This window comes from Diabrotica virgifera, chromosome 3, assembly GCF_917563875.1.
Source record: "Diabrotica virgifera virgifera chromosome 3, PGI_DIABVI_V3a".
NCBI lineage: Eukaryota > Metazoa > Arthropoda > Insecta > Coleoptera > Chrysomelidae > Diabrotica > Diabrotica virgifera.
Window position 1 is genome coordinate 154,952,840 of NC_065445.1, and position 21,233 is coordinate 154,974,072.

General features: G+C 31.5%; 1 protein-coding gene across 1 annotated transcript in view; it reads right to left on the reverse strand.

Annotated features, from left to right (window-relative positions):
- The window catches only part of LOC126881363 (diacylglycerol O-acyltransferase 1), a 111,378-nt gene that overhangs the window by 10,577 nt on the left and 79,568 nt on the right, over window positions 1–21,233 (reverse strand). The window contains exons 5-7 of the mRNA XM_050645605.1: window positions 20,795–20,900; window positions 8,264–8,419; window positions 2,901–3,199 (exon numbers count right to left, since the gene is read on the reverse strand). Coding sequence (XP_050501562.1) covers window positions 2,901–3,199; window positions 8,264–8,419; window positions 20,795–20,900 — 561 coding nt within the window. The remainder of the gene's footprint in view (window positions 1–2,900; window positions 3,200–8,263; window positions 8,420–20,794; window positions 20,901–21,233) is intronic.

The window sequence follows — 21,233 nt, forward strand, 5'->3', positions numbered from 1 at the left end:
GTTTCTTGGCTAAAAGGGTCAGTGGAATAGAGGGTTTCGTATGTTCTCATTAGTTCTTTGGACTCGCTGGACATCCCGGGAACATATTGTTGCCTACATCCTCTGGGGATAGCTTTTCTAGACACATTTTTTATTACTTGTACAAATTTTTCCTAGTTCTCTACTTTTGGCTCAAGACGTAGCAGCTCAGAATCTAGTATATCTGCATACTTTTGCCAGTTTGCCTTTTTGAAGTTAAATCTCCTTCTGAATGGAACAGTTTGCGGTCTTACAATTGGAAAGATGTTTATACCAATTGGTCTATGCTGAGTTTTTGGTATGGGGCCATATACTACTTTGGTACATCGGTCGTCGAGGTTATTACTTGAAAAACAGATATCCGGGTTATATCCCCTTTCCAAACTTTGCTCTGAAAAGATGGTGGAAGTGGATCATGGATTAGCGTGATGGTGAATCATGGATTAGCGTGAGGCCACTCGTTTCAGCCCATGCTTCTACTGCGTCTCCATTTGCATCCGAATTTGCATAGCCCCAGAGTAAACTGTGACTTTTAAAAGTCTCCCAGTATAAGCTGATTCGGTTGTGATTGGAAGTTAGTTGGGGGTGAAAATATAAAAGGCTCGTTTGGGTGCTTGTATACCGAGGTTATTGTTCATTTTCCGATCTCAATGGCCATTACCTCTATACCATTTACACTTGTTGTTCCCACCGATGAGACTATGGTTTGACTTCTCACAAATATCGCGCTCCCATGCTTATTGTGTGGTATCTCTGCAAACAGTTTCATACCTGAGATTTTCGGTCTCGCTGAAGTTAGGTCTCTGTGGGTTTCCTGGATGCACAATACCTCACATTTCGTGTTTTTGCAGAATTCTGATAAAATGTCTTGTTTTGCTGTAGTGATGCCCTCGATATTTATGCTCGCTACCGTCAGTGTTGGCTCTGAGAAGAATCGTTGTGGCTTGGTGTTTGCCATCTGATTTGGTTTGATCCGGTGTTGGAAGGATTAGCCGTCTACTAGTAGACGTTTCCAGGGGACACCGTCAACAGTGTTTACTGTTGTATAGATGATGTGGCACTATTGATCTCGTGGAGGCTCCTTCCGTGTCTCCCCAACAAATACGATAACTTCAATCTCCATAAGAAAGTTAAAGAATTAGCTAGGGTAGCAAAACAAAAAACCTCAAGCATACTATTGGACAAACAAGGAAACATTTTAATGGAGACGGAACAGAAATTAAGATGGAAAGAATATATTGGGAGCGTGCAAGTTCGGAAAAGCGACACCCGGTTTCATAGCTCAGCAACATTTTTCGCACTTTTAATTATATTAGCCAATTATATTAGTCCTGCTTGCTGGAAACTTGTCAAGGCCATAGCCCAAAAAAAAATTATAAGAAGAAAAATTAATACTGAGGTTATGTTATTAAAAGGTAAACAATTGTATGTAGTAAATAAAATTAATTATTAAAATGCACTACTACAAGCAAAATACAATTAATAAAATTTACTTTTATATAATTGCATATCATATCAATATTGTGGAGCCTGGAGCAGCATATAATTTTTCTTCTTCATTAACAGTAGATACGAAAAATACGTCAATTTGACAATTTCAATTGAAGTTACAAGATTTCTCCGCTATTCGCGCACGATCGTTTCTCGTATCCCCTCCAAGACCCGAAATAACAAAGTCAGAAGTTATGCATGCAGTAAAGTCCATGAAAAATAATAAAGATGCTGGTCCAGATGAAATACCAAGTGAATTGCTAAAAGTGGTCAATGAAAAAAATATAGATCTTTTAGTCCAACTATTTAGCACAATCTATTCCACGTGAAATGCTGACATCGACATTTATTTGTTTACCAAAGAAGGTAAATGCTAAAGAATGTAGTGATTATCCAACGATTAGTCTAATGTGACATACCTTAAAAATTCTGCTAAAAATCATCCATAATAGAATACACGCTAAGCTGGAGATGTATATTAGTGACTCCCAGTTTAGATTTCGGAATGGAGTGAGAGGCACTATTTTCTTTTAATGTGCTAACCCACAGATGCTTGGATGTTAACCGAGATCTTTATATATGCTTTATAGACTACAACAAAGCAGTCGATAAGGTAAAACAGTACTCAAAAACAAGAATCTGGATATGAGGGATGTAACATTGATATTAAATTTATACTACAGCCAACGATCAAATGTAAAAATTGGAAGAGAAGTGTCAGAAAAAATGGAGATAAGGAGAGGGGTCAGGCAAGGTTGCATAATGTCGCCGTTACTGTTTAATGCTTATTCTGAAGAAATCATACAAGAAGCTTGGTAAACATTGCAGTAGGCATAAAAGTTAATGGAAGTTTATTTATTAAAATTAGGAATGCCGACGATACAGTCATAATAGCCGACAACTTGGAAGACTTAGAAAGAGTAATGAACAAAATATTAAGATATAGTGGAGAATACGGACTCTCAACATAAAAAAAAACAAATTTATGAAAATTAGCAAGAACAACAATACAAACGAAATATTAACAGTAGGCGGCCAGCAGATTGAGAGAGTAAAAAAATATAATTACTTGGGAACGGTAATCACAGAAAATAACGACTATACTGTAGAAATAAGAGTGAGAAGTGAAAAAGCACGTGCCAACTTATGAAAAAGATTTTATGCAGCAAAGATTTGACATTGGCCCTCAGACTAAAACTAATTAAATGTTATGTACACAGTGTGCTTTACTACGGAGGTACGGAGCAGAATCATGGACATTAAATGAAAATGCAATAAATCGATTTAACGCGTTTGAAATGTGGACATTTAGAAGGGTGAAAAGCAGCCGTGATGATTACCAACATTCGTCACGGTGATGGCACTTAAAGAAGAATGGCAAATAAACTTACAGCTAATTTTAACAGCCTTTCAGTCGCCTTGGTGTAGTCCATATTGCTAAATGGAATCAAAGAGTTTTTGACGGATGGTATCATGTACTGCTGGATAACACAAAATATCAGCTGGACACCCAACATCACTTCCAGGATCCTCTTCAAAAGGAATCTCTTTCGTATCCGTTCCGTTTTAGGGAAGTTCAGTTCGTAACATAACGTTGGTGCGCAAAGGAAGTAGTATAAATCTTTAAGGTTTAAGTTGTCGGGATATTGGACCAGTTCGTCAGCTGTGTCGTTTTTGCCGTTTGCGCTACCTAAAAATAATTATAAGATAACCATCAGGTCAAGCCATTTTCCTTACAGGAATTCCAGTAAAAATTATTTTCTATACATATAAAAAAAATGTGAAACATTTTTAAAAACTAAAATATTTTAAGAATTACGATATATTTCTGACTTGCGACTTTGTGACATTTTCTAAATCGTACTCACATTAAAAAATTATAGTATAAAAACTCAATATTAAATACATTGAAGAAATACAATGCAGACTTAGGGCCGGTTGTTCGAACGCTAATCAACAATGATCATTATCAAATATTTAATTACTGTCACCAACTGTCAATGTCAACTTTGATTGGTTTGCTGAAATCATAATTATTGATTACAATTATTATGAAATTACTTAATCAATTATGTTAATAATTGTTATGTTAATTGATTAACTAATCTCATAATTATAATCAATTATGTTTTCAGCAAGCCAATAAAAGTTGACATTGGCAGCTGGTGACAATAATTAAATATTTGATCGTGATCATTGTTGATTAGCGTTCGAACAACCGGCCCTCACTCACATAGTGCAGTCACTGAAGGTGAATATGAGCTATTACCTCCAATTTCGTTGAACCTCCATCGATTTGCATGAAAATTGGTGAGTGGTTAGAGCAGTGGTCGGCAAAGTGCGGCTCCGGAGCCGGACGTGACTCTTTGGCTCTGGCACAAATATTTACGGAAAGCGCAATAATATTTTCATTAAAAAAAAAGGTAGGAAAACATTACATCTTATTCTGATAAATTAGCTTTTATCAAACTTACAAACTTTAGCATTAGTCAAACATTCTATTAATGCTACGTAATCGAGTTGAAATTTTCTCCTTTTGAAATTGGCATTAACAATTTTGAAATACAATTTCTGGATTGAAAAAACAAGGAGGTATGGCGTCTAAATTCTAACGTCTTTGTGTTGAATTGTAAATATTGGAGAAGAAAAAAATGTACAACACAAGTGGTGTGTCTGCTTTGAATGACCAGGAGAAGACATTATTAGATTCAACGCGTGGAATAGTATTCCTGATCCTTATGATCAGCTGAAAAAGCTCACATTTGTTGTTCTTTTCCTTTTCGGTTCTACATATCAACATTTAAAAAAATTGGATTTTGCGCCATAAATTTTGTAAAAAATACAGAGTTGTAGGCAATAAAATCCTAGAAGTTTCTCGATGATTAGAAACAAAGATCGCCAAAAACGAACAAACACTTTTTAATTTTTTGGGGGGTTATGGATGGGGCTAGGGATTTAAAATTCATTTGGTCGAATACTTTTTGATGTAGAACATGTAGTTTTTTTAATTTTTGGAATATCGCTGGGAGCATTTTTCACTATCTTAACTGACTAGACCCTTTAGTTTTAATTAGTGTAATAAAAGTTTGCCGAACAAACAGATTTGACTCTCATTTTTTTTTAAATTGCTGTAATATTCATATTTGGCTCTTCGGCTAAAAAGTTTGCCAACCACTGGGTTAGAGGATATCTCATGGAACAAAGGTGACATGGTGCCAACTTGCTCTTTAACCCTGGGGGTGGATAGCACCCCTTTTCGAGGGTAAAAATTATTTTATTAAAAATAATCCCATAATGCCATAGTTGTTATGTAAAGTTATTCAAATTAATCAATACTTTTTGAGTTAAAGATCAAAGATTTTAGTTTTTCGTGATAAAAATTCAAGTTTTTAACCAATTTTTCATAAATAACTTAAAAACTATAAGTTTTTACAAAAAAATTAATATTACCAAAATTGAAGCTAATAAAAAATGAAATAAACGTCTTACTAGAAAAACCTTTTAATGTTAACTGAAACTAAGTTATAGGTAATGGAATGTATATTTTGTTCGGCGAATATCCAAATCTACGTATTCAAGCCTTAATAACGATGCATTTTATAACATGATGCATTTTATAACAAACATTAAATATTTGTCAAAGTACTTAGAAATGTCTATCAAATGATCCCTCGAACAAATTAATAGCATTAAAATTTATGCTCCAAAAATTTCTCCAAATTTATCTTTTAAATTTTTTTCCAAAAAATGTTATTGTTTTTTTTAATAACTCTGTTAATTTTTAGGATATCAGATTCACCTAAAAACCATTTGAAAGTTAATTCCAAGGGCTATTAAACTACGTCACATTTAATATTTTAAACCCATTAATTTTTAAAAATAAAAGATTAAATGGCTCCGGTTACATGGTTCTCGCAGCAAAATTTAAGCTTTAAACGTTTCTATCTCGGTTATTTTTTACCGCAACGAAATAGTACACAGGTAAAATATTTGATACAGTAAAAACTAAAATTTGGTTATTTATCATTTTTTACTTATATTGAGTATTTTTGGAGTTATTATCAAAAGAAAATAAAAATTACCATAATTTTAAAAATCCTGATTTTTTTAAATTATCGTTTTTTCAAAAATTTGCATTTTAAACCGGTAAAGCGCAAGTTTGCATTATGTCACCTTTGTTCCTTGAGGTATCCTCTAATTACTCACCAATTTTCATGAAAATCAATGAAGGTTCAACGAAATCCTAGGTGAAAACCTTCAGTTGCTGCACTAACAATGTATTTTATTGAGTCAAAAGGACGTTTCGGACACTACAATTTGCTGTCCACATCACAAAACCAACATGTCAAAAATAAATACATACCTTTAGAACTAAATTAAAGTATACCTGTATGAAGTTTTGATCATATTGATACAAACAAAAATTAAATAATTACACTTTTATAAAAAAAGAACTTTTTATAATAGGTATCTCGTTTTTATTATTTACACAATATGGAAAGTCTAATAAAAATAAATATTTTTCAAATCAAAATGTCAATTATAAAAATAAAAAAAGGATTTCCGATAAAGGGAATTGAACCCGAGTCTCCTGGGTAAAAACGCAGTACCTAATCCACTAATACTAGACCATTGAGATATATATTTTTGACGTAAAGGTTGGATTGAAATGACATTTATCAAATAAGACTAAAATAATTGACAATATAAAATAATGCTTAACATTCCAAAAATTACGCTTTTATAAAAAAGTACTTTTTATAATGTCACGGTTTTGTTATACCGGGTGGTGAATTGGAACACGGGCCATAGGAAACTCAATGTAAAATTCTAAACTGTTGAATTCCTACTTCCCTAATTATTTTACATCAAAAGACATTAGAAACTATTTGTAGAGGATTGAAATCTGTATTGAAAACGACTGTTAATATTGTTCTACAAACAATAATTATTCAAAATTTTGTAAAAATATAATACAATTTTCAGAGAAATACGCCAAAGTTACGCCACACACACTGCAATAATGTGTATAAGATTGCATTCGGTGACAATGAATTTATTATATTAACAATTTGAACTGTCAATTTCTTTATTTATTTTATCATTTATTCTTTAAAACACAATAAAGTTGATCAGATACCCTCAGTTAAGGAGAAAGTATTAATAATAAAGATATTTTCTTTAGTCAATAGTGTGCTCACTGTCAGTTAAATAGTAACGTGTGGCCTAACATGGTCACACATACCTACTGCGGTAATTACATTATATTTTTCAAAATTTTGGAATGTGTTTAAATCGTACAACAATTGTAACTTCTGTTTTTAATACAGATTTCAATCCTCTACAAATAACTTCTCATGACTTTTGATGTAACATAATTAGGGAAGCAGGAATTCAACAGTTTAAAATTCTACATTGAGTTTCCTATGGCCCGTTTTCCGATTCACCACCCTGTATATAGGACACGATATAAAATTATTAGCTATGATTTTATATTATTATTAACTGTAATTTTATAATTGTATATTGTTGTTTCAATCCCTATGTCATGAAAGAATTTTGTAATCGATTTTAAACTCATATAATATCAAAAAAAATATTAAAAATGGCAAAAAATTAATGAAACATGTTTCGAAAGAATGATTAACTTATAAAATATGAATTTTTAGTGTATTAACTTTTAATTAAAATGGGATCTAAATGTCATTGCAGTCGTCATATTTTTAAAATAGTTCAAAATTTAAAAAAAACTCGATATATCAATATAATCATCATCATCAATGGTGCTACAGCCCTATGAAAGAGCCTCGACCTTCCCAAGTCTATTACGCCAGTCAGTCCTATCCATTGCCAACCGTTGCCAGTTTGCTGCGCCTATTTTTCTCCCATCCTCATCACCACATTTCACATCCTCATTTCACTATACCATCCTTCAATCTGAGTTTTGGCCTACCCCTATTTCTACTTCCCACAGGTTGTGACGTAAGGATTCTTCTAGGAGGGTTGTTATGCTGTGATCTTGCTAGATGTCCTGCCCATCTTAGTATTCCTATTCTTATAAGAGATACTACGTCTTTACTACCAAATCTTTGTTTATATCTGTGGTATATCTAGTAGTTGTACCTCCTCCTCCAAACACCATTTTCACAGATGCCACCGAATATTCCTCTCAGGATCCTTCGTTCAAATATAAGCAGAAGGTTTTCATCTGCCTCGGAAATGGTCCATGCCTCTGATCCAAATGTAAACACTGGTTGTATAAGGTTTAGTATATGGTTATTTTTGTTTTTTGGCTTAAGTTTCTGCTTCTCATATGTCTACTCAGTCCAAAATAGCATTTGTTTGCTAGGATTATCCCTCGCTTGATTTCTTCCACCATGACGTTCTCCTTGGTGATCAGGGAGCCTAAGTATGTGAATTTGTCCACCACTTCAAAGGTAGAGTTATCAACCGTGAATTGGTGACCGATGTTTCTGGCTCTATTGTTGGGTGTTGATGCCATTATCTTATTTTTCTCCTCGTTTACTTGCAGGCCCATATTTTTTGGGCCTGCAAAAAGTTTAAAGTTAAAAAAACTCGATATATCAATATAATAGCAAGTAAATATTGCATTGCTATCTAGTTCTGAGCTATTCTGAAAACTTCAGGTGCCTAGGTAGCCTAGAAGTATGTTTAAAATGGATTACAAAATTTGCCGGACATAGTGACAGTGACAAAGACCAAGCCAAGTATATAAAAACGTTTTAAAAAATACCTTTAGTGTTTCTTAAATTGTTGTAAGACATCGACTGTCTCCTCATAGTACCTTTTCCATTATATCTGGCGATCCTGCACCACATGTTGACTTGAACGTATGACCACAGCTTAAGAAACAAGACACTGTAGAGGGTAGTTACAACTGAGGCACCAACTGAAAAAGTAAGTAAATAGTACAATAATAAAAATAAGTGTTAAAAAATAGGTTTTTATTTAAGAGGCAACATTAGCGCGCGGAAAACACGTTCCAAGATTGCGGCTTTAATTTTGAATATTTTGTTGAGATATTTGGCACACATATTCATAATATTGTAAAGAATGGCGGTACAGAGCCCAATTTGATAAATATGTTGGTATGTGGAAATTACTCTATAATTAAATAAAATATTGCAAAAACGAGCCTGTACCGCCATTAAGAAGAACAAAAAAATACACTTTCTTGAAATAAACTTTTTTATCCTATGCCTAGATTTTGTGTCACATTGGCACTACTAAAAATCGATTATCTAAAACAAGAAATCGAACTTGACTGACTTGGCGTGTCAACATTTAGCGCGCCGATGAGTATAATAATTATTGTTTTTGATAGTATAATGTCACTCTCCTGTCACTGTCGTACTTCCGACGCACTGTTGCCGCACTGTTGAAGGTTCGCAGAACTTTCGAAAAACAAAAATATTGATGACGCGCTACTGTTGCCTCTTAAAACTGTATTTAGTTCCCAATGTAGTTCAATATACGTTGTTAAGCTTTTTGACAATAACGAAATTTCAGCCTTAAAGGAGAAATTTGAAAGGTTTTCAATATATCAATTTAACGCTGCTATGATCTCTTCATTTGATCCAAAACGTCCTCCAGCCAAAATTGTTTAGTGATTTGAGATTAGATGAAAGTTAATAGTTACAAATCAGGTGAATTTGGAGAATAGGGCTTTTCTCACAGTCATTTGTTTCGAACTTCTGTCATGTGTCACATAATATTAGAGGAAAGGCTGCAAATATGGGCTGGTCTTGTAATATGGGCTAGGTGGGTTTCACAACTATTCGTTGCAGATCTCTACATTTTGACTATTGCAAACGGTATTTGACGAAGTTAAACTATCACCGTAGCGATGTCGCCACTGTGGTAGATATTTCCCAGTTTATAATAATTGTTTGTCGGTTGGTGCGAGTGTCAAAACTTTTTCGGGTAAGTTGATAAATTCCAGTATTTAAAAATAAACACGAATTTCAAAAAAACGTATGTGTCACGTTGAAGCTCTATTATTAGTCTTTGATATATGCTAATGAGTTTTCTTCAAATTGTCTGCTTTTAGACATAACTTCTTTTGTTGTGCAAAGCAAGCGTGTTTACAATATGGGCTATGCCTCTGTTTTCATTATGGGCTAGTGGCCCATATTTAGAACAATGTAGCAATGTAGGCAAAACGAAGTAGGAAAAGGCAAAGAAAAAGAAAAGAAAAAGAAATAAAAAAGTAAAACGTAAGCAGGTTAACAAAGTCACAAAGAACCAAAAAAAGAAATCGGGTTCTAGTAGCGAGGATGAGGAGGAATATGTGCCTGCAGATGATGAGAGTGATTACAATGAGTTTCCTTCTACACAGCCTCCACAAGACGCAGCTGACGTAACGTGTATGTTTTGCGAAGCCCTTTTTTCAGAGTATAATCTTGGTGAAATATGGGTCAAGTGCTTCTGTGCCATTTGTGGGCACATAACGAGTGCGCTGGGGCCGAAAAAGAAGAATATGTGTGTGACGTTTGCAAATAGTTTTAGCATATGGGTTATTTGATGTATTTTTTGTATTTTAGATATTAAAATATATTTGTCACGCATTTATCTCACTTCACACAAATTTAAGACACATTTTTCGGGGTAGCCCATATTTAGGATCATTATTCAAACGGCGCAAAAGTACAATTTTTCATTATTTGTACATTTAAAACACTTGTATATTTTTTAATCAATTTGGACTTTGGGCAGGTTATAAATAACTAAATGTAGGTATTCTTACATACCTTTGGAAATAAAACAGAATCTTTATTCTTTTTTTACAAAGAAAAACAAAATGGGTAGCCCATATTTGCATCCTTTCCTCTAATATATCTACTTCATACGTCTTTGGTTTGTATCATTGTAAATACCAATAACGTATGACGTAGATATATTAATATTATGTGACACATGACAGAAGCTCGAAACAAATGGCAATCGATGAAAAGCCCTATATGTCAACAATTCATATAATCGAGGAAATAAAACTGAAAAAATGGCAAAACCTCGCAATTTTTTCGTCCAGCATAGATTTGTACAAAAATTTGGAATTAGGCTTATTTCACCATCTAATTCATTTTCTATATTGAGCCGTTGTACGCTTTTGGTTTTTTAAGGGTGAAAACTACCCATAAATGTAAAAAATTATAAAATAACAAAAATGAATAACCATTTTCAATTTATAAAATAACATTTTAAACTTTAATATTGTCAATGTTTGGTTCTTATTAGTTACATAATGATTGTTTTATGCTTTAAGATATATCATAATATTTCAACCCTTAAAACACCCCTTGTTAGAGCTATATATAAAAAATGTACTTATCCTAAAAGAATAATTTCGGCTTGCCTCGATTTACATAAAAAATTGGGATTAGAATCATCTCACCCAGTACTTCATATTCTATATCATTCTCAAGGGCGTTGATTATTTTTAGGGGTGTCAACTACCCCTTATTTTCAAAAATTATATAAAAACATTGAAAACTTTAATATGAGTAAAATTTGGTTTTGATTGGTTAAATAATGATTGTTTTATGCTTTAGGATATAATATCATAATATGTCAACCCTTAAAAACCACCCTTAATAACATTGCAATTTTTATAAGTAGATAATTGTAATAGATCTATGCAAAAAAAGTAGTATTAAGAATTAAAAAACATTTATTTACACAAAAATACGAATTTACAAATACATATGTACAAATACAATAGTTTTTTAGTCATCTTCTAGTATACGAACCGGTTCTGTGGTATTATATACATAGAGAATGCTCTATAAGCGGACTATTCGAATATTTCGAAAAAAAAAATTCGTTTTATAAACATAGCTTCTTCTATTTTGGCGATAAAAAGTTTTTTCAAAAATGATTTGGTAGGATTTTTGAAAAGCTATAAGACTATATAAATTAAATTCCGTAATATCCCTTTGTTTTTAATTGGGGTGGGCTTAAAGGGCTCGAATAAGGGGTTGTTTGCTCGTAAATAGAGGTTTTAAGGAGCCACATCTCGCTAACTATTCACTGTAATGAAAATCTGTGCAAAAAGAAATTTTAGTTATTAAAAAAGCTACAATTTAGTAATCTATATTTTTTTTCGTATCTCCAGTATTTTCGGAGATATTTTGAAGAAAAAGGTGAAAAATACGAAATTGCAAAAAATCAATTTTTCTTTAAACTTCAATTTTTCTAAAATTTGTCATTTTGAATAGGTCAACCTTCTTGGGTGTATTGATAATACTAATATAACAGGAATAACAGAAAGGTGAAGACCAATTTTTAATTAGGAGGGTAGTTAGGGGGTTGTTTTCACTGATTTTTTCGTAGAGAAAAGCAGGTACCTGTTTTGATCATGAGTCGCTCAATTTTTATACCAGAAACTTTTTATTATTTTTTTTTTCGAAAGATCTAATTGTATATGTACTTGAAAAAAGTTTATTTAAGTTTTCCTCGAAAAATGCAAAGTTTTTCCGTTATTTGGCTTTGAATATTTCAAATTATGCATTTGACGAAAAAAGCTAACCTTTAACATGCTGTATCTCGGTTTGTATTAAAGTAAAGGTATTGTAGAAAAAGAATTTGATTTGTGCTACTAAAAGATACAATTTTAATAACTACAGTTTTTTTGATTAAATGCATATTTTTCGAGTCATTCTCAAAAAACCCTCAAAAAAAGTCGATTTTTCTGTCGAAGGACTGTTACTTTCAGCCGCGAATAATTCGAAAAATATTAGTTTTACGAAGAAAATGTAAAAAACATTTTTTCCTTAGAATTACTTTTTACATCGATTTACATGGTTAAAATGTAATAAAAAATTCCCACCCCCATTGGACTATTACCTACCTTCTTTGAAAATTTCAAGTAAATTCATGCTGGACGAAAAAATTGCGACCCAAAATGCTTCATTTGCTGGCCTAATAGAATAAATTCGCTCATCCAAGGCCAATTTTGACAGGTTCGTAGTATAGGCTATTGATTATGTACTTTAGAAAGGAACTAAAACGTTAACGGGATTTTACTGTTTCTATGATCAATGGACCTCTCAATATGAAAAACCGCGGAGTGCTACCATTTAAAGGGGTGCGTTTTTGAGAAAGGGGTGAATTAGTCCCTAGGCATAGGGTGCATTGGGGTGAGTTCTATGCACTTTTGGTACAAACACGTCTACAGAAAAATTGTTCCAGATTAAATTTACTATCTAAATATCACCTTTAAAGTCAAAAAGATTGTGTTTACAAAAACATATTCAAAAAAAGCAAAAAAAGACACGAACGAAAGCAATTTTGTTTTTTGCTCCAAAACTTTTTCCACGGATATATAGGTATAGGCATTGCTTTGCAGAAAAAAACTTCCATCCTTCCTCTTTAAAATGAAGTTCGGTAAAAGTCTCTAGAATTTATAGTTTCCGAAATATGATTTTTCAAAGTTCGCCGCTCATAGCATTTTTAGGCCATTTTCCCCATTATTTCGCAAACATTGTTCTGTAACTTTTTTCTACGCATTTCTATTCTGCGTCCCGCAGTCACTTTGCAGTGTGGGCAGCATATCCCAATATAAAACTTATGGAACCTTGCAGCTCAATGTTGCCGGTTTTAAGCAGACGAACTTAAAGTCCGTCTAAATAGAATATTGCAGAAGTCCAAAACATCTTGAGTTGAAAATCTGTGGGTTTTATTATTTTTAAATAATTCATAGATAGGTACTATGAAAGATATTTGTACGATATTAAAGATATATCATTTGAATATTAATTATAATTAGCCTGTGATTAATATTATATTTAATAGTTATTTATGATATATAACTCACATATAACTTATGATGTATAACTCACGCCATTTATTTGGTGTATGTTTCTGTTTTTATTGTGTTTGTAGTTTTTATTACTTTTTGTTTTTTATTGTATTTTTTATTTTGTATAAGCTTTGTCCACAAATTGTAAAAATTTTTTGACAATAAAGCATACCAATCAAGATATAAGTGTTAAAAGTACAATTTTAAGGCACGCATGTGAAAGTTTGCAGAATGAGCGAAGCGAATTCTGCAATTCACACGAGTGCCTTAAAATGTACTTTTTAACACGTGTACTTTGTACGCACGTAAGAAGTTATACTTCTATTATATGATTTCAACGAAATAAATATACTTTCAACAGGTTATTTGTATTTAAAGATTAAACTAATTTTTACTTACTACTTTCCAAAAATTCTTATTAAAACAATACTAAAAATAAAAAAAAGTTAGATAACACACGGATTCGAACCGGAGACCTCTCGATCTCCGGTCGAACGCGCTACCACTGAGCTAAACTCCCTTTGCTTTGACAGCTTACAAGATTTCTCATACATACTGACAAATTTAATAGACCAAGTGAGGTATAAAAATACTTTAAAATTTATTTAATATAAATATTGATATGTCTTGGCAACACTGTTCTTCATAAGAGTCTGTACTGAAAGGTAACCGTGGAATGCAGTATAGGTATCCATAATGGTACATTTAGTAGGAAGAGAAGTCAATTACCATTAAAATGGTCTATTGTATAAGGTTGTACGACTATTTTTAAGCAAGTTATGTTTTTTTTTATTAATGGCTTTGACAGAGCCAATTAGCCAGACTATTTGTGTTTTTTGTATGGTATTACAATAACAATTTTAAGTTAATATCTAAGCCTACTTATTATCTAAATTTACAGAGTGTTATACTATATTAATGGATACATTTTTCAATTTTGTGTGATATTTTTACAATTTTATAATTTTATTATCTAAGCCTATTTAAAATTGTTCAAATTTGTATACTTTTAATGATTTTTGATTATTTTTACAATTATTTTTTTTAGTCTATAAAGTTAAGCTTATTTATATAATACACATACAGAGAGAGTCTGTAATTTGTAATAAATTCAATATCTCAAATACTAATTGTTTTTTTGAAAAATGCTCAGACCCGTCGATTAGTATTTCAAATTGTCCTTTTTGACATGCAATTATAATGTATACGTCCCAATTTAGAGATATGACGTCATCGTTGATTTTCTTAAATGGCAACACTGTCATTTTGATAGCTATTTTGATAGGGTGTGTAAAGTTATACACAACTGCAAAATATCAAATTTTTATTTTCAATCATTTACAAGATAATAGAAAATAACAAAGTTATATCTGTAATTTGGAATAAATTCAATAATTAAAATAATAATTGTTTTTTTTTTTGAAAAATGCTCAGACCCGTTGATTAGTATTTTAAACTGTCATTTTTGACATACAATAATAATGTATACAGGGTGTCCCAATTTAGAGATATGACGTCATCGTTGATTTTCTTAAATGGCAATACTGTCATTTTGATAGTTATTTTGATATGGTGTGTAAAGTTATACACAACTGCAAAATTTCAAATTTTGTTCCCTATCATTTACAAGAAAATAAAAAAGAACAAAGTTATGAAAAACAAGTAATCAAATAATAATTGAATTTAATTATTCCAATTAAGCAAATACTCATAATGTTGGCCCTCAATTATTGTCAAATTGTCAATGGGCAACGTTATGAGCATTTGCTTATTTGAAATAATTAAATTTAATTATTATTTGATTACTTGTTTTTCATAACTTTGTTATTTTTTATTATATTGTAAATGATAGGGAACAAAAATTTGAAATTTTACAGTTGTGTATAACTTTACACACCCTATCAAAATAACTATCAAAATGACAGTGTTGCCATTTAAGAAACTCAACGATGACGTCATATCTCTAAATTGGGACACCCTGTGTACATTATTATTGTATACCAAAAATGACAGTTTGAAATACTAATCGACGGGTCTGAGCATTTTTCAAAAAAACAATTAGTATTTTAATTACATGAAGAGAAGTATCCATACTTACTCAAATGTGGTCTTGAGGTAAACCAAATTACAAAAAACTCGAAGATGTACCACAAGGTTATTTTTTATTGTTAAAAAACATATATAAGGACGCGTTTCGGCTTAACACAAGCCATCATCAGCTTAAATACAGGACAAAAAACAACTGACTGACCTACAATGTAAAAATATCCAACGTTATATATGAGAATAAAGTAGATGGTGACAACGCCCACCTCAGTTTAGGAACTTACCAGAAAAAACAGGAAGGAGGAGGAATCAGCTAGTTTACATTATGAAATATATAGATGTACACATTTCTTCATTAATTATTAGCTATTAATAGCATTTTGTAATTATAGTGTTGTAAAAACCTCAAGAACTTTCACTTGTAGAGGAACCATCATGTGAGCCGGTCAGGTGTAAAGACCTTCCGGTGGAAAGTCAAATTGCTGTCAGTGATGACATAGAGTACTCAACAAAGAAGTGTCATTAATGGTGGTAAACTTGTAACTAGGAGACTGTTCGAACTAAGGAAAGAAAAGAAGAAGATAAACGTCAGAATTAATTTAAGTGAATTGAGCAGAGTGGAAAGGAAACTGAGACTGTATTAAAGTGTGACAAAGATGGAAACGACCAGAGAAAGTCTGTAATAATGTTGAATAGCAATAACTTTTATGTAAGTAACCACTGAGGCGGACGAGACCAAGTAAGGTTGGATAGAAGTAGGCCAGTCATTAAAAAGATTCAATCAGGGTAAAAAAACATATTATGGTAGCACCAAATAAATTACAATAAGATAATACTCCAAATTAGGTATCACAGTCAGGAAGAAAAATAAATAAATAATATATATTACAATATCTGTTTAGGTAAAATGGTTTAAAAAACCGAAATAACACCCTGTACACTCAAAAGTGTTAAACTAAAAGAGTACATAGATTAAATTTATAAGGTTATTTGGTAAGAGTATGGGTGTTAAAACAGTTCTATCACAAGAAGATGCATAAGTGATGGACTACAATAATTAGGTGAAAAAATGTAATATTGTACAAAAAGACCATGAGTGTCTTTGAACATGTTACTTGGGAGTGACACCATGAGAAAAATATGTGAATAAAATTTGTTTATATTGAAATTGATTGATTATTTAACAAAATTGATATGGAAAATAGGTAAGTTAAAAAGATGGGATTCAAATAGCAAAAGAATCTTTAAGACACTAAAGCAGGTCGCAACAAAAACAAAATTTTGTTTTTGTTGCGACCTGCTTTAGTGTCTTAAAGATTCTTTTGCTATTTGAATCCCATCTTTTTAACTTACCTATTTTCCATATCAATTTTGTTAAATAATCAATCAATTTCAATATAAACAAATTTTATTCACATATTTTTCTCATGGTGTCACTCCCAAGTAACATGTTCAAAGACACTCATGGTCTTTTTGTACAATATTACATTTTTTCACCTAATTATTGTAGTCCATCACTTATGCATCTTCTTGTGATAGAACTGTTTTAACACCCATACTCTTACCAAATAACCTTATAAATTTAATCTATGTACTCTTTTAGTTTAACACTTTTGAGTGTACAGGGTGTTATTTCGGTTTTTTAAACCATTTTACCTAAACAGATATTGTAATATATATTATTTATTTATTTTTCTTCCTGACTGTGATACCTAATTTGGAGTATTATCTTATTGTAATTTATTTGGTGCTACCATAATATGTTTTTTTACCCTGATTGAATCTTTTTAATGACTGGCCTACTTCTATCCAACCTTACTTGGTCTCGTCCGCCTCAGTGGTTACTTACATAAAAGTTATTGCTATTCAACATTATTACAGACTTCACTGGTCGTTTCCATCTTTGTCACACTTTAATACAGTCTCAGTTTCCTTTCCACTCTGCTCAATTCACTTAAATTAATTCTGACGTTTATCTTCTTCTTTTCTTTCCTTAGTTCGAACAGTCTCCTAGTTACAAGTTTACCACCATTAATGACACTTCTTTGTTGAGTACTCTATGTCATCACTGACAGCAATTTGACTTTCCACCGGAAGGTCTTTACACCTGACCGGCTCACATGATGGTTCCTCTACAAGTGAAAGTTCTTGAGGTTTTTACAACACTATAATTACAAAATGCTATTAATAGCTAATAATTAATGAAGAAATGTGTACATCTATATATTTCATAATGTAAACTAGCTGATTCCTCCTCCTTCCTGTTTTTTCTGGTAAGTTCCTAAACTGAGGTGGGCGTTGTCACCATCTACTTTATTCTCATATATAACGTTGGATATTTTTACATTGTAGGTCAGTCAGTTGTTTTTTGTCCTGTATTTAAGCTGATGATGGCTTGTGTTAAGCCGAAACGCGTCCTTATATATGTTTTTTAACAATAAAAAATAACCTTGTGGTACATCTTCGAGTTTTTTGTAATTTGGTTTAGTATTTTAATTATTGAATTTATTTCAAATTACAGACATAACTTTGTTATTTTCTATTATCTTGTAAATGGTAGAGAATAAAAATTTGATATTTTGCAGTTGTGTATAACTTTACACACCCTATCAAAATAGCTATCAAAATGACAGTGTTGCCGTTTAAGAAAATCAACGATGACGTCATATCTCTAAATTGGGACATCCTGTATATATTATTATTGTATGTCAAAAAGGACAATTTGAAATACTAATCGACGGGTCTGAGCATTTTTCAAAAAACAATTAGTATTTGAGATATTGAATTTATTCCAAATTACAGACTCTCTGTGTAGTCTAAGATACGATATAAGGTCGACCTTCACCTATCTGTTTAATAGATAAAAATTATTGGATGTATAATTTAGCATGTTAACAATTACAAAAAACAACGATTGTCCGATCTAATTTTGTTCTAACTATAATTAATTAATAATTAAAAAATGACCTTTTATTTTTAAATAAAAAAAAAATTCCGACACGGGCAGTTATTATTTCAGATTTTTTAGGTCATTCTAAACAAAAAAGGTCTTTTGTAATTTTTCTCTAAAATTGATCGTTTTCTAGTTATAAACAATTTAAAATTGAAAAAAGAACGAAAGATGACGATTTTCAAGGCTCAAAAACATTACTATAAAATATCTTTTTTGGAATTACGAAATACCTAAATTCAAGTTCAAACCTTATTCTATCAGTTCTTGATAAGGCATTTGGACTTATTTCATTCTGAAACATTGTTTTTTAGTTGTTGATGCCAGTCTCCCCACGGAATGGGACGTTTCGATGCCGCCGGTTCATCGCCGGCCGTTTCGATGCCGCCGGTTCATCGCCAGTAGATTTCATCGCCGTCATATCTCGCATTTCCTAGAATTCCTAATTAATACTAAAAATAACTAATAATTGTAACTGTCGAAAATTCGGAAATATATCAGATAGCGATTAATTGACTGGCGATGAATCGGCCGGCATCGGCATCGAACTGTGATGCTTAGAATAAAACATGTGTAATATAATAAAATTCTTCTGGAGACCTGATAGAAAAAGGTTTGAACTTGAATTTATGTACTAGATGATTACAAAAATGATATTTTTTACTTGTGTTTTTGAGCCTTGAAAATCGTCATCTTTCGTTTTTTTTTCAGTTTTAAATTGTTTATAACTCAAAAACGATCAACTTTAGAGAAAAATTACAAAAGATCTTTTTTGTTTAGAATGATTCAAAAAATCTGAAATATCTGCCAGGGTCGAAAAATTTCTTTTGAAATTTATAAAAAAAAGTAATTTTTTAATTATTAATTAAAATTATAGTTAAAACAAAATTAGATCGGGCACCCCTTGTTTTTTGTAATTGTTAACATGCTAAATTACATATCCAATAATTTTTATCCGTTAAACAGATAGGTAAAGGTCGACCTTATATCGGATTCTCTACTAATGGCCGATTTCTCATATCGAGTTCAACTCCAGTTTAACCTGAACTTCTAGTGAACGTCAGTTTAAAGTCAAAATCGTCTTTCTGAATTCACGTTCAACCGATGGCAGTTTAAACTACGTTCAGCTTGAACGCTGAAATTCGGACGTTTAAACCCAGTTCAGATGATTTCAACGATTACGCATGGGTTGTATTATTGCAACTTGACATGAAACGTTGTGATCATAATATAACCTATTATTAAGGCTAACGATAAACGATAACATTATTTTTGTTTTTATTACATTTATTTATAATTATTAAAATGACTGTTTAACTGTACAGGGTGTCCCAGACTAAGTTACCCACGCTATATTTCTTAAACGAATAGAGATTTTCGAATGGAACAAAAGGTGATATATTCTACTTGTAATACACTTTAATATGGCGTACAAAAAATCATCCCCTAAATAATCATCCCTTAGTTACAACCCCTAACTTTAATTTTTTTAATAGCACCCTGTATATTTTTGTATAGTTTTGGATGTGGTCTTTTATCGTCTATTCAACACATTTTTTGAAAATAAAATCGGTTCGTATATAACCTAGAAACTATCAGTTTATTTTTGTTAAATTGTGTGTCCCAGACTAATTTATCCAGGCTATATTTCTTAAACGAATAGAGATTTTCGAATGGCACAAAAACTGATCTATTCCATTTGTAATACACTTTCATATGGCGTAGAAAAAATTCATCCCCTAAATATTCATCCCTAACTTACAGGGTGCTATTAAAAAAAATAAAGTAAAGGGTTGTAACTAAGGGATGAATATTTAGGGGATATTTTTTTTCTAGGCCATATTAAAGTGTATTACAAATGTAATAGATCATTTTTGTCCCATTCGAAAATCTCTATTCGTTTATGAAATATAGCCTTGATAAATTAGTCTGGGACACACAATTAACAAAACTAAACTGATATTTTCTTGGTTATTTACGAACCGATTTTATTTTCAAAAAATGTGTTGAATAGACGATAGAAGACCACATTCAAAACTATAAAAAAATATATAGGGTGCTATTAAAAAAATTAAAGTTAGGGGTTGTAACTAAGGGATGATTATTTAGGGGATGATTTTTTTGTACGTTATATTAAAGTGTATTACAAGTAGAATATATCACCTTTTGTCCCATTCGAAAATCTCTATTCCTTTAAGAGATATAGCGTGGGTAAGTTAGTCTGGGACACCCTGTATATACTTAAATTTAATTTTATTTAGAAACAGCATAAAAAAGGTCATACAAAATGGCGATAGTTTATTACCTTTTGCCATCTATTGGCATTTCTCGAAAGCTGTAGAACTTGAACCGACAATGAGAATTGCATTCCAAACAAAACCGAAGTTCAAGGATGAACATCAGTCAGTTGAACTATAGATTAACGCAGGTATGAGAAATCGACCCTTATAGTTTAATTTTTCACTCACCTAAACTAAAACCATCTTTAACATGGATTACAGCCATAGGAAGTAAAATTAGCACCAATAAATTTATTATATGGACAATTAGACCAGCCGCATTGGGAATAATTTCCTGAAACAACAAACAAACATTAAAATTAGTATAAATAATATTTTTTTTAATTTGGCAAAAGCGAAAAAATTTTTGAATGTAACTCGCTTAGTTTTGATGCTATAAACTTTTATAAAAAAATATAAATAAACCTTTTTTTAAACACTTAAAAAAAGTTTTAATGAGGTTTTCCCGAAAAGCGCTTCATTTTTTGGTTATTTTACGTTGAAATGTTCGACTTGGAATTTGACGAATAAAAACCTATTTTTCATGAGCTACAACTGTGCTTTTGCTGGATCTATAGACTTCACGAATACACAACTTTTTTAGTTTTTTCTGTGCTACATTTTAACT